Source organism: Bombina bombina, chromosome 6, assembly GCF_027579735.1.
Source record: "Bombina bombina isolate aBomBom1 chromosome 6, aBomBom1.pri, whole genome shotgun sequence".
Lineage (NCBI taxonomy): Eukaryota > Metazoa > Chordata > Amphibia > Anura > Bombinatoridae > Bombina > Bombina bombina.
In genome coordinates, this window is record NC_069504.1 from 317268140 (window position 1) to 317283494 (window position 15355).

At 37.1% G+C, this 15355-nt stretch overlaps 1 protein-coding gene across 1 annotated transcript in view; it reads right to left on the bottom strand.

Moving 5' to 3' along the window:
- OTOGL (otogelin like) overlaps window positions 1-15355 on the bottom strand; it is a 410237-nt gene that overhangs the window by 147034 nt on the left and 247848 nt on the right. Inside the window, exons 27-29 of the mRNA XM_053719241.1 lie at window positions 8533-8689; window positions 5511-5537; window positions 4215-4382 (exon numbers count right to left, since the gene is read on the bottom strand). Coding sequence (XP_053575216.1) covers window positions 4215-4382; window positions 5511-5537; window positions 8533-8689 — 352 coding nt within the window. The remainder of the gene's footprint in view (window positions 1-4214; window positions 4383-5510; window positions 5538-8532; window positions 8690-15355) is intronic.

The following is a 15355-nucleotide window of genomic DNA, read 5'->3' on the forward strand; positions in this document are numbered from 1 at the left end:
GTAGATAATTAGGGCCTGATACCCTTGTTGGATAAATTTGGAGCATGTTGGGGCTAAATTCTTTCTTTTAAAAGCTGTCTCTGCTGAGTAATCCTGGAATATAAGAATTCTATTTTCTTTAAACATAATGGGTTGGTTTTCACGAAAGTTTTGCAATTTAGCAATTACAGGTCTAGGTCTGCTGTTTCCTTTATTATCGACATGCATCTGCCCTATTCTATGTGCCCTTTCAACCACGATTTGAGGGTAGCTAGGGGGGATTTTAAGAAGCTGCACCAGGGTCTCTGAAATAAATGAGCATAGGTCTTCGGGTTGTTTTCCCTCGGGTACCCCAATAACGCGGATATTATTTTGTCTAGCACGGTTTTCAAGATCCTCAATCTTACTCTGTCGTTTAGTTAGAGAAACAACCGTGGTTTCTAAACTTGTACTCTGCGCAGTAGTGAGGTCTTCGAGGTCAGATACTCTCTGTTCTACTTCATTAATTCTGTTATTAAATTGTCTCACTTCCTGAGTTAATAAAGCGATGTCATGTTTAATCTCCATCCTAAAAGCATCAAATTTAGGATTTAAGGCCTCTGCGATATTTGTTACCAGTACTTGCATATTAATACCTTCATTGGTAGTTGGTATGTTTAAGGGGGGTGTCTGTACGTCGGTAGCAGATTCTACGATATTTTTGGTTCTTCTTTCTCTTTGTTTGGCCGCCATGGCTGGCGAAGGAGTCTAGGCGTGACTGTGGAGGAATTTATCCATATACTGTGATAATTAATGTGCGAATGAAAAAGAAGAAAGAAAAAAAAATAGGTTGGGACGTGCCGCGTGAAGGAAGGGGGTGATAGTGCTCAATTGAGGGGGAGGAAAAAAAAAAAAGGGGGAGAATAATTTATATACTCGTGATATAGGGTAGTGGGTAGTGGGGGATCTATAAGAGGGGAGTCACAAAACCAGCCACGGAACGACCAACAATTTGTAGGGGTCAAGAAGGAGAAGGGAAGGAGAAGGAACCACCCTCTCCTCCCTCTGCCCCCTCTCCCCTTGCTGTCTTTATCGATACACTAAATCCTCTAAAAGGAACCAAAAACAAAGTATTCGCCCTTCTAAGTGAATTTGTACTAGTCCCAATAGGGAGAGAAGTAATGTTTTCTTCCCTTGCCCTACTAGACTCTGCCATCTCCTTACTTCCCTCTGTTCAGGGCAAGAGGGAGATATATTTACAAGGGAGAGAAAAAATAAACTCAAAATTCACGGTGGTACAATATTATTCTTTCTCTTTCTCCTTCCTCTTTAGTTTAAACAAATACACTGACCACGTATGACTATAATATCAACTAGGAGCTACTCAGACACAGAGACCAGAAAAATTTAACAACCCAAATGTTTAGACATCAACCATAATCTTTGCTTCAACTTCTTAAAAAAACAAAACAAAAAACAAAAACAAAGAAAGAGAGCAAAAATGATACAGCAAAATCAAGCAGTGGTGCACATTTTTTTCACACACAATAAATAAAACTGTTGTGACAACAAAGCGCTATTTTAAATGAAGGGAGAAAAGAGGGTTAGATAATATGCCATTTAGCCCTGCATCAAAAAAATCTTTGCGCAGTTCCACAAAAGAAAGAAAAAAAATAAAAAAAATTAGAGGGACAAGAAAAAGATTCCCCCTTACATATGCAATAATTGTAGACAGAAATGTTCCGTTATTCCAAATGGGGGTTCCTTCCACCCTCTCACCTGTTCCCTCTTCCCAACAGTTTCATAAAGAACAAGGGCCCTGTCTGTGTGCTCTTACAGTAATAGATTAGCTAAATGTCCTGTACACATTGAGTGCACTTTATTAGTCAAAATGTTTTTAGGGCTTAGATTTAAATATAACTTGGAAACATAGTCTTAGCTCTCCCAGAGATCTTAGCCCTTGATTTATTTTTACAGGTTTCCTTGTGTTTGCCAACTTCTCAATCAGAGTCAGATTTTGTATCAAAAAATATATTGTGCAAATTGTGTTTCAATATGCCAACCACTGAACTTTTTAACCAAGCAGTATAACTTCTTTGAGATTGAGAATTTTGTGCTGTGTGAAGCTTTTCCTTTCTGCTCAAATAAAGAACAATGTTAATTCTTATGTCTTACCTCCTCTTGTGCTGACCGCCTGTCTTAGCTGAAATGCTTACTGAAAAGGTAGTTGTTTGATCGCACCTTGGCCCACATCACAGCAGGCCGGTTCTCCTGCCATAGCAAAGAAGTGATCCTTATCCCCGCTTCGTTAAGCCCACAGTCCCTCGTCTCCCCTCACGCAGCAACGGTGGGAGGGGAGAAGGACCGGTCCAACCAGACCACCAAAGGGGAAAAGCACCAACCAGAAGCCGGTCCTCCGATCTCCCGTCAAGCGCAGCCCGACCCCACCGCCTCCCGCGCAGCACCGGTGAGGGAGGGGGGTACAGCCGCCGTCGCCGGTCAGGAGTAGGATCCCTGGTAAGTCTGAAGCTACCGCAGGTATTTCCGTGTGATAGAATGTTTCGGTGTTGAGAGTGACAGGCGCGGCAGCAGCCAAGAGGGGCAGACAAAAATCAGGAGAAAAAGCTGTGTACAGGCTTAGCTGTAGTAGGGTGAGGGATAGCCGAGGGATAGCCGATTGAGAATTTTGTGCTGTGTGAAGCTTTTCCTTTCTGCTCAAATAAAGAACAATGTTAATTCTTATGTCTTACCTCCTCTTGTGCTGACCGCCTGTCTTAGCTGAAATGCTTACTGAAAAGGTAGTTGTTTGATCGCACCTTGGCCCACATCACAGCAGGCCGGTTCTCCTGCCATAGCAAAGAAGTGATCCTTATCCCCGCTTCGTTAAGCCCACAGTCCCTCGTCTCCCCTCACGCAGCAACGGTGGGAGGGGAGAAGGACCGGTCCAACCAGACCACCAAAGGGGAAAAGCACCAACCAGAAGCCGGTCCTCCGATCTCCCGTCAAGCGCAGCCCGACCCCACCGCCTCCCGCGCAGCACCGGTGAGGGAGGGGGGTACAGCCGCCGTCGCCGGTCAGGAGTAGGATCCCTGGTAAGTCTGAAGCTACCGCAGGTATTTCCGTGTGATAGAATGTTTCGGTGTTGAGAGTGACAGGCGCGGCAGCAGCCAAGAGGGGCAGACAAAAATCAGGAGAAAAAGCTGTGTACAGGCTTAGCTGTAGTAGGGTGAGGGATAGCCGATTTCCAGTTTGCACGGCAGATTCCAGACCCTTCCGTCCTCTCTCTCACAGCCCCCACAGAGGGGAAGGGGCGACTGTTACCTTGAGCCAGGTGGATAAGGGAAAGGCCGTTGCTCCGTTAACTTGATTTTCAAACCGGGTATAAGTGCCGGTCTTACTTGGGTGGTTTATTACCGTCTCAGTGGGATGGCTTTCCACCGATACAGGTTCCAGAGCTGTTGTAGCACACTATCCTTAGAGCAACCCCAGAAGTGGGATACGGCGTGAAAATCCACCGCCAAGAGCTACAGGACTGGAGGTCAGAACTCAGCTACACCTGCTTGCTCCTCCTCCACCGGAACCAACCTGTAGCAGGGCATGCAATTTTAAACAACTTTTCAATTGACTTTTATCATTAAATGTGCTTTGTTCTCTTGGTATTCTTTGTTGAAAGCTAAACCTAGGTAGGCTCATAACTGATTTATAAACCGTTGAAGGCCTCCTCTTATTTCAGTGCATTTTTACAGTTTTTCACAGTTAGACAATGTTCAGGTGTGTCATATAGATAACAGTGTGCTCACTCCTGTGGAGTTATTTATGAGCCAGCACTGATTGGCTAAAATGCATGTCTGTCAAAAGAAGTGAGATAAGGGGCAGTCTGCAGAGGTTTAGATACAAGGCAATCACATAGGTACAAATTATATTGAAAAAACTGTGTTGGTTATGCAAAACTGGAGAGTGGGAAAATAAACAATAAAACATTATTTTAAGTAGACTGACCCTTAAATATACATTAAAAATGGAGCAACAAGGTTAGGAACTATTTATCCAGTAGAAATCTTACTACAATAGTTAAATGGGAAATATTTAGAACACTACTTAAAATCTGGAGTGCTACATATTAAAACTCTCTAAAATATAAAAGTACAATAAAAAGTGGAATAGGATATAAAATACAGTTGATACTGGCTTAAAGCCAGATTGCCTGAATTGTTGTGTGACAACATTGTATAAATATTTAGACACCGTATACTCACATAAGTCTTTATCTTTGAAAAGTCCAGGTGTTATCATGAAGTTAAACAACACATTTCCATGTGCACTTGCTCTTGGCAATGGGAATATATATTTGCTGGAAACATTACCCCCTAAAACAATTTCACTATTACCACAACTGGAGAGGATAAAGGGACCTTCTCCAAGCCCTAGATAAAAAAAGAAAATAGCATTAATATATTTGTGTACACTGATTCCATTCTTATTAAACCATATGGGCCACATTATTGATAAACATACAAAAAAATGTGTAATTTAAATAGAAAAAATGCTTTATTAAATATTTACTCTATACAAAGAAACTACAAGTTATTTAGAGGACAAAGGAAACAATTTATTACAAATTAAAAAAAAAACTTTTGTACTTTGTAAAACTCCTGACTCGTTTTAGAACTCGAATAAAACCACAGTCAGAATTTTACTTATGTTCATCACCTATAACACTAGCCTCATGGGAGGTTTTCATGAGGGACCACAAGAGTACAATATTTCCCCTAGAGGGCCAGGAGACCCATTTTATTTTTGAAAGAGAGAAAGTCATTCTAGAATGAACAGTTTATAATATATATATATATATATATATATATATATATATATATATATATATATATATATATGTGATCCCCCTGAGAACATTGGAACCACCATTGATTTCTGTTATGGGGTAGGGGGCGCTTTCTTAACTTTTCTTATAGGGGAATTAAAACTCTAAATTTGAAAGGTTTAGATTCTCTCTTTTGAAGGAGGATCTACATTCTACCTTAATATTCTAAAGAACCCCATACTTTTTTAACTTTGCACATGATATTTCAGGTAGTTTAATAAATGTGACAAGTAAGTGAGTATATATTTGGGGACATTTAATGGATAATTTACTTACTTTTTGGTTACACTTAACAAATTTGTTTAGCTCCAAACCAACCACATAAAGTAGAGTTATTTACACTCAGACTATCCATTACCAATGCATTTGTTTTGATGAGAGATTGAGAAACCAATATCTATCATCCCTTTATGATGCCATTATTCAACAAGGACATTAATCATAACAAAGGGATAGAGAAACAAAGCTGACAAATACTTGAAATATTGAGAGAAATAAACAGAGCACGTGGTTACTTCATTTTGTGAACACAAAATCAGCTTTAATGGTCTAGAAATTGATTAAAAAAGGGCCTATAAAAACACACATTAGATATTCTGACTATCTAAATTACCTGATATGTTTTCATATTATAGCCATAACAATATGATCCACATTTCTCATTGGCTCTTACCTTGATTATAGTATTCACAGTCAAAGGCTGGAAAAAAAACATAAAAAGATTAAAAATAAAATACATATAATACAATAGAAACATATTAATTCGAGGAAAGGATTTATGGCTACACAGACAAAGATACATTCGGTTGACATACAAAGGACAGTCCCCTGCACATCTGCCTTATGAAAGCTCCTTTTGCTCCTATGTGGCTGCTGATTTCAAACAGCCAGAAAAGGAAGTGTTAAAATGGGAAGGGCTATTGTAGCCTTTAAGAGATTTAGTAAGGTTTAATTTTGCCCCAGGTTTGAGATATTTTGTGTCTTGCCCCTCCCAGCCCAAATTCTGTGCAACACCCTCAGGTGAAGGTTGTTACAAACCAGGTTGTCCCAAAAACACTGGCTGAGACTCATTTAACTGGAGTAATGCTCTTTAATTAGGTGTACATATATTATTATTATCAGGTATTTGTAAAGCGCCAACAGATTCCGTAGCGCTAATATATAAATATGTTGTAACACAAGCAATAAAAAAACTCTATTTTTTATAAGCTTCACCTTTCACAGTAGTCTACAGAAATAATAATAAAAGGATCAGCTAACAATGAATACAAATAAGTTTTTATTCTAGAGCCTAGATTATATGCAATACTCACTTAAGATATTTGCACTTGATACAGCATTTTGTAATTATTTAACATTTCTGTATCTGAAGAAGCAACAAGCCCAGTGCAATATTGCACTGCATGATATGCAAGTTTTTTTACACTTACATTTTGTGCTTTGCATTTTATATTACGTCACACTTCAGATTGGGTCCTTTCAGTATTATTACATTCAAGCTTTGCACTTTCTATTTTATATTTTTATACATTTAGATTTAGATCCATCAGTGATTTTAGAAATTCTAATTATTTTTTTTAAGTTTCTGTGTTCCTTTAACAAATTAGGATCATACATTACATATTTCTGTGCATATTTTACAAGCTACATTTCACTTAGTATGTTCTCTTTTGTAAAATAACTACACAGCTTCAGTAAGTGGGAGTTCCCTGGGATGAAGAGGGGACTTCCTAGGGTATGCCTAAAGCTCTCTTGCAAGTCTTGTAAGAGAGCTTTAGTATTTTAAACAAGCTAGTCTCCTTTTTTTTTTAGTATGCAGGTGAAGTTTGCTCAAAATTCACAATATATTTTCTTAAGACAGAAAAGTAATATTTACTAAACTATAGGCAAAGGCAAGTTAAATTGTAGGGAAAACATATTAGTTTAATTTGTAATTGCTGCTAACTGAGCCTGTATAATCATCCCCAGGTGTTTTTTGAATTACTTTCTCACTCCCCTTTAAAATTCTGTATCCAAGAGAGCTTCATTACTTTCTATGGAAGGCATCTCTCACCTTTTATAGAATTCAGATATTTCTGCCCCTGTTAAGCATTCACTATAATTTCTCTCCATAATAGAGAATCTTTGCTTATTGAGCCCATAGAAAGTAATTAAACTCGTTGGGAAACTGAAGCTGTCAGCTTTTCAAATTTACAAAGTGCAATGTAAATCGTAAAAGATACACATAAATATACAAGGGGTTAGATTACAAGTGGAGCGCCAAATTATTGCGCTCCCGCAAACAGGCAAATAACCAGCCATTAGCTTGTGGTAGCAATTAGTGTTCCGAAAATTAACGAGAGATCAGTGCCCCAAATGCCCTTAACATAGAGGGAATTATAGTTTTTTATTTAAAAAAAAAATATAGCTTTTAAAAAAAAAAAAAAAAAAAAAAAAAACTGTACTAGACAGTTTTGGGGCTTTAAAGTTCGTGGGAGTGGGGTGTTAGAAAAAAAAATTTCACTGAAAGGTACCTTATGGGAATTGTGTGTTCCCAGTAAATATATATGTATATGCTTATATAGATATATATGTATGCGTTAATATGTGTATATACATATATTCACTCATAAATATATATGTACTGTATATAGTCATATACATATATATATTTTCTAACTACTGCCCAACACTGCCCTACCTCCCTCTTCGCTGTGCGAGGTTCTGATGCCATCTGTGATGGCATCAAAACAAGGCTCCCAAAGGAGCCTTTGGAAGCACGCTCTCTTGAGCGTAATGCTTCACAGTAATGTGAACGTGAGCTCATGTTCGCATTGCTGTAAACTTGTTGTAAACTTGTAATACCACTTGTAATAAATTTGGTATTACAAAGTGGAATGCAAATATCACTTTAGCTAAAGCGATACTTTGTGCTCCACTTGTAATCTGGCCCAAGGTATGATCCTAATTGGCTAAAGTTACACAGAAACTGTGAAAGCATAATCATAATTTGTAAAATCACAATCCTAATACATTGCTGTATACAAAATTAAAATACAAAATAGAAAGTGCAAAGTTTAATTGTATATCATCTCACCTAAACGGAGAGCTTTCCATCATTAGGCCCCATGACAGACAAGCTAGTGCACAAAATCCTAAAAAACAAGCTTTTTGTCCAATTATGCCCCAAAAGAAAAGCAATCACACAGTCATTGCTGAATATATTATGGACAATATAAAGAATTTCACAATAACTAAACCCAGGTAATATGTTCCTTGAATAGTCCCATTTCAGTTCCAGCACTGTTTGATACATACTGTATGTATGCCAGAGTACTTTTTGTATCCCTGCAACTAAAAACAAAGTATGGCATGGATGCATATAAGAAATGCTAAGAAAACGACTCTTACTCTCTATAAAAACCCAGATAGAGCAGAACAAAGAAACAGTAGATCACCATCAGTACAAGGCACAGAATCAGATCTAGATAAGATCACTGAATTTATTTAAAATCTCAAGAGTTAGATTTAGCAATAGACAGACAGACGGATAGATGATAGATAGATAGATAGATAGATAGATAGATAGATAGATAGATAGATAGATAGATAGATATAATGAGCTTATAAAGTAATATTATAGTATTTATAATGCTATAGTAAATGTTGTTATGATATTTCAAAAATGCTATTTATAATTATGGAATACAACTTACGGCAAATTGTGGGAGATCTCCAATGAACCACAACACCTTGTTGGCAGCATTTATGGGCGTAAGCTGCTATGCTGGTACATAGACACTCACAGTCCCCACCAAGGTTACAGTTGCAAGTGTCTGTGTGACAATTTTTAACAAATGATGTCACATCTATCTGGAATGAAACACACATAATCATAGTCATACGTATAATTCATTATCTTTGCATCAGGTATATACATATGTAAAAATATATCCTTAGAGAAATTGTTTACATTTTTATTACTGATGTGATTAAAAGTAGACATCTTTGTTATTATATCAAGACAGTTGTGGTTATAATAATTTCTGAACAAAAAATATATTTATTAAAATATGTTATAGTGCGTAAAATATGGGACGTCTCCCTTAATCATCAGTTAGACCTATTCTGATAGGTGTAAAATTGGAACCTGAGTCAGTACAAGAATCAAAATAAAACTGAGCAAATGAGGTGTACTAGTTTGCCATACATAATATACACTAAGTGCTACAATATAACAATTTAACAATATCAACAAGTTAAAATATTCGGCTAGATTACAAGCTTTGTCGGTAAAAACTTGCGTTGCTAACGAGCCTTTTTTTTCCAGCGCACACTTTAAACAACCCTGGTATTACAAGTTTTCTGAATGGCTGCGTTAGCCTCAGAAAAGTGAGCGTTGAGCAAATTTAGCGCCACTTCTACCTGTAATACCAGCGTTGCTTATGGTAGCGGTAAACTGGCAAAACGTGCTCGTGCACGATTTCCCCATAGGAAACAATGGGGCTGAGCTGTGTTCAGCTCCTTACGCAGCCCCATTGTTTCCTATGGGAAATACTTTCTAAGTCTACACCTAACACCCTAACATGAACCCCGAGTCTAAACACCCCTAACTTTACACTTATTAACCCCTAATCTGCTGCCCCCGACATCCTCGCCACCTGCATTATATTATTAACCCCTAATCTGCCGCTCCGGACACCGCCGCCACCTACATTATACCTATGAACCCCTAATCTGCTGCCCCCAACATCTCCGACACCTACATTATATGTATTAACCCCTAATCTGCTGCCCCAACCTCGCTGCCACCTAACTACAATTATTAACGCCTAATCTGCTGACTGGACATTGCCGCCACTATAATAAATGTATTAACCCCTAAACCGCCGCACTCCCGCCTCGCAAACACTAGTAAAATTTTATTAACCCCTAATCTGCCCCCCCAATGTCGCTGACACCTACCTACAATTATTAACCCCTAATCTTCCGACCCCAACGTCGCCGCTACTATAATAAAGTTATTAACCCCTAAACCTAAGTCTAACCCTAACACCCCCCTAACTTAAATCTATTTTTAATAAATCAAATTAAAATTACTATAATTAAATAAATTATTCCTATTTAAAACTAAATACTTACCTGTAAAAAAAAACCCTAATATAGCTACAATATAACTAATAGTTACATTGTAGCTATTTTAGGATTTATTTTTATTTTACAGGCAACTTTGTATTTATTTTAACTAGGCACAATAGTTATTAAATAGTTATTAACTATTAAATAAATACCTAGATAAAATAAATACAAATATACCTGTAAAATAAACCCTAACCTAAGTTACAATTACACCTAACACTACTCTATAATTAAAATAATTACCTAAACTACCTACCATTAAATACAATTAAATTAAATAAACTAAATTAGGAAAAAAAAAAACACTAAATTACAGAAAATAAAAAAGAAATTACAATATTTTAAACTAATTACACCTACTCTAATCCCCCTAATAAAATAAAAAAGCCCCCCAAAATAATAAAATTCCCTACCCTACACTAAATTACAAATAGCCCTTAAAAGGGCATTTTGCAGGGCATTGCCCCAAAGTAATCAGCTCTTTTACCAGCCCTTAAAAGGGCTTTTTGCGGGGCATTGCCCCAAAGTAATCAGCTGTGTTACCTGTAAAAAAAAACAATACCCCCTCAACATTAAAACCCACCACCCACATACCCCTACTCTAAAACCCACCCAATCCCCCCTTTACAAACCTAACACTAACCCCCTGAAGATCACCCTACCTTTAGCCATCTTCACCCAGCCGGGCCGAACTCTTCATCCAATCCGGCAAGAAGAGGTCCTCCAGAGGGTCCGAAGTCTTCATCCTATCCGGGCAGAAGAGGACATCCAGACCGGAAGAAATCTTTATCCAATCTGCATCTTCTTTCTTCATCCTTCCGGAGCAAAGCGGCACCATCTTGAACACCTCTGACGCGGAACATCCTCCTTGCCTGACGACTAGACGATGAATGACGGTTCCTTTAAATGACGTCATCCAAGATGGCGTCTTTCAAATTCCGATTGGCTGATAGGATTCTATCAGCCAATCGGAATTAAGGTAGAAAAAATCTGATCAGAACAGCCAATAGAATGCGAGGTCAATCCGATTGGCTGATTGGATCAGCCAATCGGATTGAACTTCAATTTGATTGGCTGATTGAATCAGCCAATCTGATTTTTCCTACCTTAATTCCGATTGGCTGATAGAAAAAGAGCTGATTACTTTGGGGCAATGCCCCGCAAAAAGCCCTTTTAAGGGCTGTTAAAAGAGCTGATTACTTTGGGGCAATGCCCTGCAAAAGGCCCTTTTAAGGGCTATTTGTAATTTAGTGTAGGGTAGGGAATTTTATTATTTTGGGGGGCTTTTTTATTTTATTAGGGGGATTAGAGTAGGTGTAATTAGTTTAAAATATTGTAATTTCTTTTTTATTTTCTGTAATTTAGTGGGGTTTTTTTTCGTAATTTAGTTTATTTTATTTAATTGTATTTAATTGTAGGTAGTTTAGGTAATTAATTTAATTATAGAGTAGTGTTAAGTGTAATTGTAACTTAGGTTAGGGTTTATTTTACAGGTATATTTGTATTTATTTTATCTAGGTATTTATTAAATAGTTAATAACTATTTAATAACTATTGTGCCTAGTTAAAATAAATACAAAGTTGCCTGTAAAGCAAAAATAAATGCTAAAATAGCTACAATGTAATATTAGTTATATTGTAGCTATATTAGGTTTTTTTTACAGGTAAGTATTTAGTTTTAAATAGGAATAATTTATTTAATTATAGTAATTTTATTTAGATTTATTAAAAATAGATTTAAGTTAGGGGGGTGTTAAGGTTAGGGTTAGACTTAGGTTTAGGGGTAATTGTAGGTAGGCGTCGGCAACGTTGGGGGGGCAGATTAGGGGTTAATAAAATTGAACTAGTGTTTGCGAGGCGGGAGTGCGGCAGTTAAGGGGTTAATACATTTATTATAGTGGCAGCGATGTCCGGTCGGCAGATTAGGGGTTAATAATTGTAGGTAGGTGGCGGCGACTTTGGGGGCGGCAGATTAGGGGTTAATAAATATAATGTAAGTGTTGGCGATGTTAGGGGCTTCAGATTAGGGGTTCATAGGTATAATGTAGGTGGCGGCGATGTCCGGTTGGCAGATAAGGGGTTAAAAAAAATTATATTAGTGTTTGCAATGTGGGGGGGCTCGGTTTAGGGGTAATAGGTAGTTTATGGGTGTTAGTGTACTTTGTAGCACTTTAGTTAAGAGCTTTATGTTCTGGCATTAGCCCATAAAACTCTTAACTACTGACTTTTATATGCGGTAGGAGTCTTGGAGGTAGAGGCTGTACCACTCACTTCTTCCAAGACTTGTAATACCGGCGTTAGCCAAATACCATTAAAAAGATAGGATACGCAATTGACGTAAGGGGATTTGCAGTATGGAAAAGTTGCGGAAGAAAAGTGAGCGGTACACCTGTACCTTCCAAACTTGTAATACCAGCGGGCGTTAAAAAGCAGCGTTAGGACCCCTTAACGCTGCTTTTTATGGCTAACGCCAAACTCGTAATCTAGCCGATTAGGATTAAGTATCACTTTAGAGTTGTAGATTACAATGTCTCTTTGTGTTAAAAAATGTATACCACCAGTTTCAAGGCTCAATATCCACAAGCCAAATACCACTCTTGTGGGTCTTGTCTTATATTTTATATCCTGTTGTAATCGTATGACATGGCCGTTACACAAATACCTCTTAGAGCGATAAAAATCTTACTTGATGCGATCAGAGGAAGGAATACAGTTTGTGTAATTTACAAAAGTACCTGTATTGTTGTTTAACCGGACAAGTTGAGAGTTACATTATCCTTTCACACACAGAGTTTTGCTGCTGCCTCGAAAGATTTCTGTGCAGGTGAGTCCATCCCACGGGACTGATGGCGTCTGACGTCACGGACGACACTCACTGTGGGCATTGTAAATGGATATTGCTGTTTGCCAATAAAAAGAGTTGGCGAGAATAGACCTTTTATCCTGCACTTAGTGCTCTGTACGCAGGGAAGGCTCTATATCAGTCACTCTGTAGATGTTGATATTCCAGCTAGAATTAGCTTACTGTTGTTGAAGAAATGATGATTAACCCGGGTTAAATAAAAAGTCAATAAGATGCAGTAAAAACAAAGATTGTTTTTATCACAAATATCAATGCCACATAGACAATGTGTTTCGCACTTTTCAGGGCTTTATCAAGATGTTAGTGGCATATAGAAAGCTTCATTATAAAGGGTTCCTCTGTCTATTATTGGTGGAAGGATAACTGATGGCTCCTAAAGTTTCTCACATTAAGATGGTATTGACATTGTAATTTTTAAGGTGGTATACATAAATCCTATTAAGATGTTATGATGGTTGGTGCTCTTAAATTCTTTTTTTAAAGATGATATTATCTATTTTCATTTGGAGGTGGTATACATAAAACATATTATAACATTCTCTTCATCAGCATCTTACATCCTAAAAAAAAATTTTCAAAAGTTTTTTGATGAATACAACAATAACTAAAAAATATTCTATTTGCAAAATTTAAAAAGAGCATACTGTCCATTTATTGGATCAGGGAGATTTTTTAAGAGATTTGCAACATTAATTCATACATGGATAATAATACTATGGGATTATTGAACTGTAACATAACATATGTGATAAGATACTTAGTTATAAGTAAAGTCTAAAATTAAAAGAAATTTTAATTAAAGATAGTAAATAACTAAATTAACAAGAAGGAGTGTGATTCGTGTCATATTATTCAAACAAAAAAGGTGAGAGGTCTAATTCCGAATTTCCTCTAGGAAATAAAGTGTCTGCTTCTTTTATGAGCAGAGTTTTTTCTATATTCCCCCTCTCCAGTGACCCCTAATTGTGTGGATGGACCAATAGCATATATCTTTAGTGTTACCTTGATGTACCTTCTTTAAAATACTTATATAAAAGTGTGTCCTCTTTCTCTTCCTCTATACTCCACAAATGTTCTCTTATGCGGTCTCTGAGACATATTTTCGTCTCTCCAATATAGAACAAATTACAAGTATACTTCAATACATAAGATCCAAAATACAAAATATAGTTCCAATGCTGGTGTAGAATAAAAAGTTCCAATTTTATTATCCAAGTATAAAAACAGCAACGAAAGGCATAGTACAGTCCAGCTAACACACAGCCCAAACTGACCAAGACTTACATAAAAGTGTTACACATCAAAAGGGGGGAAAGCTCCGCTCCTCATGCAGCAGACATGTTTCGTTGCTGTTTTTATACTTGGATAATAAAATTGGAACTTTTTATTCTACACCAGCATTGGAACTATATTTTGTATTTTGGATCTCCTGTCTGTATAGCGTATAGGACGGATATGCTGCTGTTCCTTTACTGGTTCATGTGACTTACACGTCATCCCCACTCTCCTGTGTGCCGAATACCGGAAGTACTACTCATATGCGGTGAGGGCAAGAAAGAGCGCACTGCTCGTTTGTTTGTTTGTTTGTACTTCAATACATAGATCACATTTTTTGTGTGCATCTAATAGTTTCATTTATAGTATATTCATCTATAGATTTGTTTATCCTAAGGCTTTGTATCTTATAGCTGACTTTGCAAGCTTTGCAAGTATAGAAAGGAAAAAATCCAGCTATTTTTCTCCCATCTATGTCTACCTGGGTCTTCATTTTGGCTTTATATTTAAGCTCACTTGGAGCCAGCATAGTTTTAAAGTTGTTTGCTTTCCTGAAAACAAAGGTAGGTTTTGGTGGTAATTACTCCTCCCTTTTAATAGTGTCTTCCATAAGAAGGTGCCTGTGTTTATTGACTATCTTTTTAATAAAGATAAAGACTGTACTATAGTCTGCTATAAATGGTACCTTAATCATATCCACATTTTCTATGTCCTTAGTCTTATATTTTAACAGAGTCTCCCTCTCTACAGTTTTTGCTTTCTCAATAGCTCTATTAATATTGTCCTCATCATAACCTCTTATATTAAATTTCTCTGCCAATAAGGTTATTTGGTTTTCAAAGTCTTCAATTCTGGCACAACGGGATATTATCTTTCCATGCCTTTAGGTGACAGCTATCAGCATGTATAAAGTTTTTACAGTCCACTTTCTTGAAATGGGTCTTTGTCTCTAGTTTATTGTTAATCACCATAATCTCAAGGTCAAGAAAAATCGCCTTATCCCTGCTCTGACTACAAACAAAATGTAGTCCCAAATATATTATGGACAATATAAATAATTTCACAATAACTAAACCCAGTTAATATGTTCCATTTCAGTTCCAGCACTGTTTGATACATACTGTATGTATGCCAGAGTACTTTTTTATCCCTGCAAATAAAAACAAAGTATGGCATGGATGCATATAAGAAATGCTAAGAAAACTACTCTTACTCTCTGTAAAAACCCAGATAGAGCAGAAAAATCGCCTTATCCCTGCTCT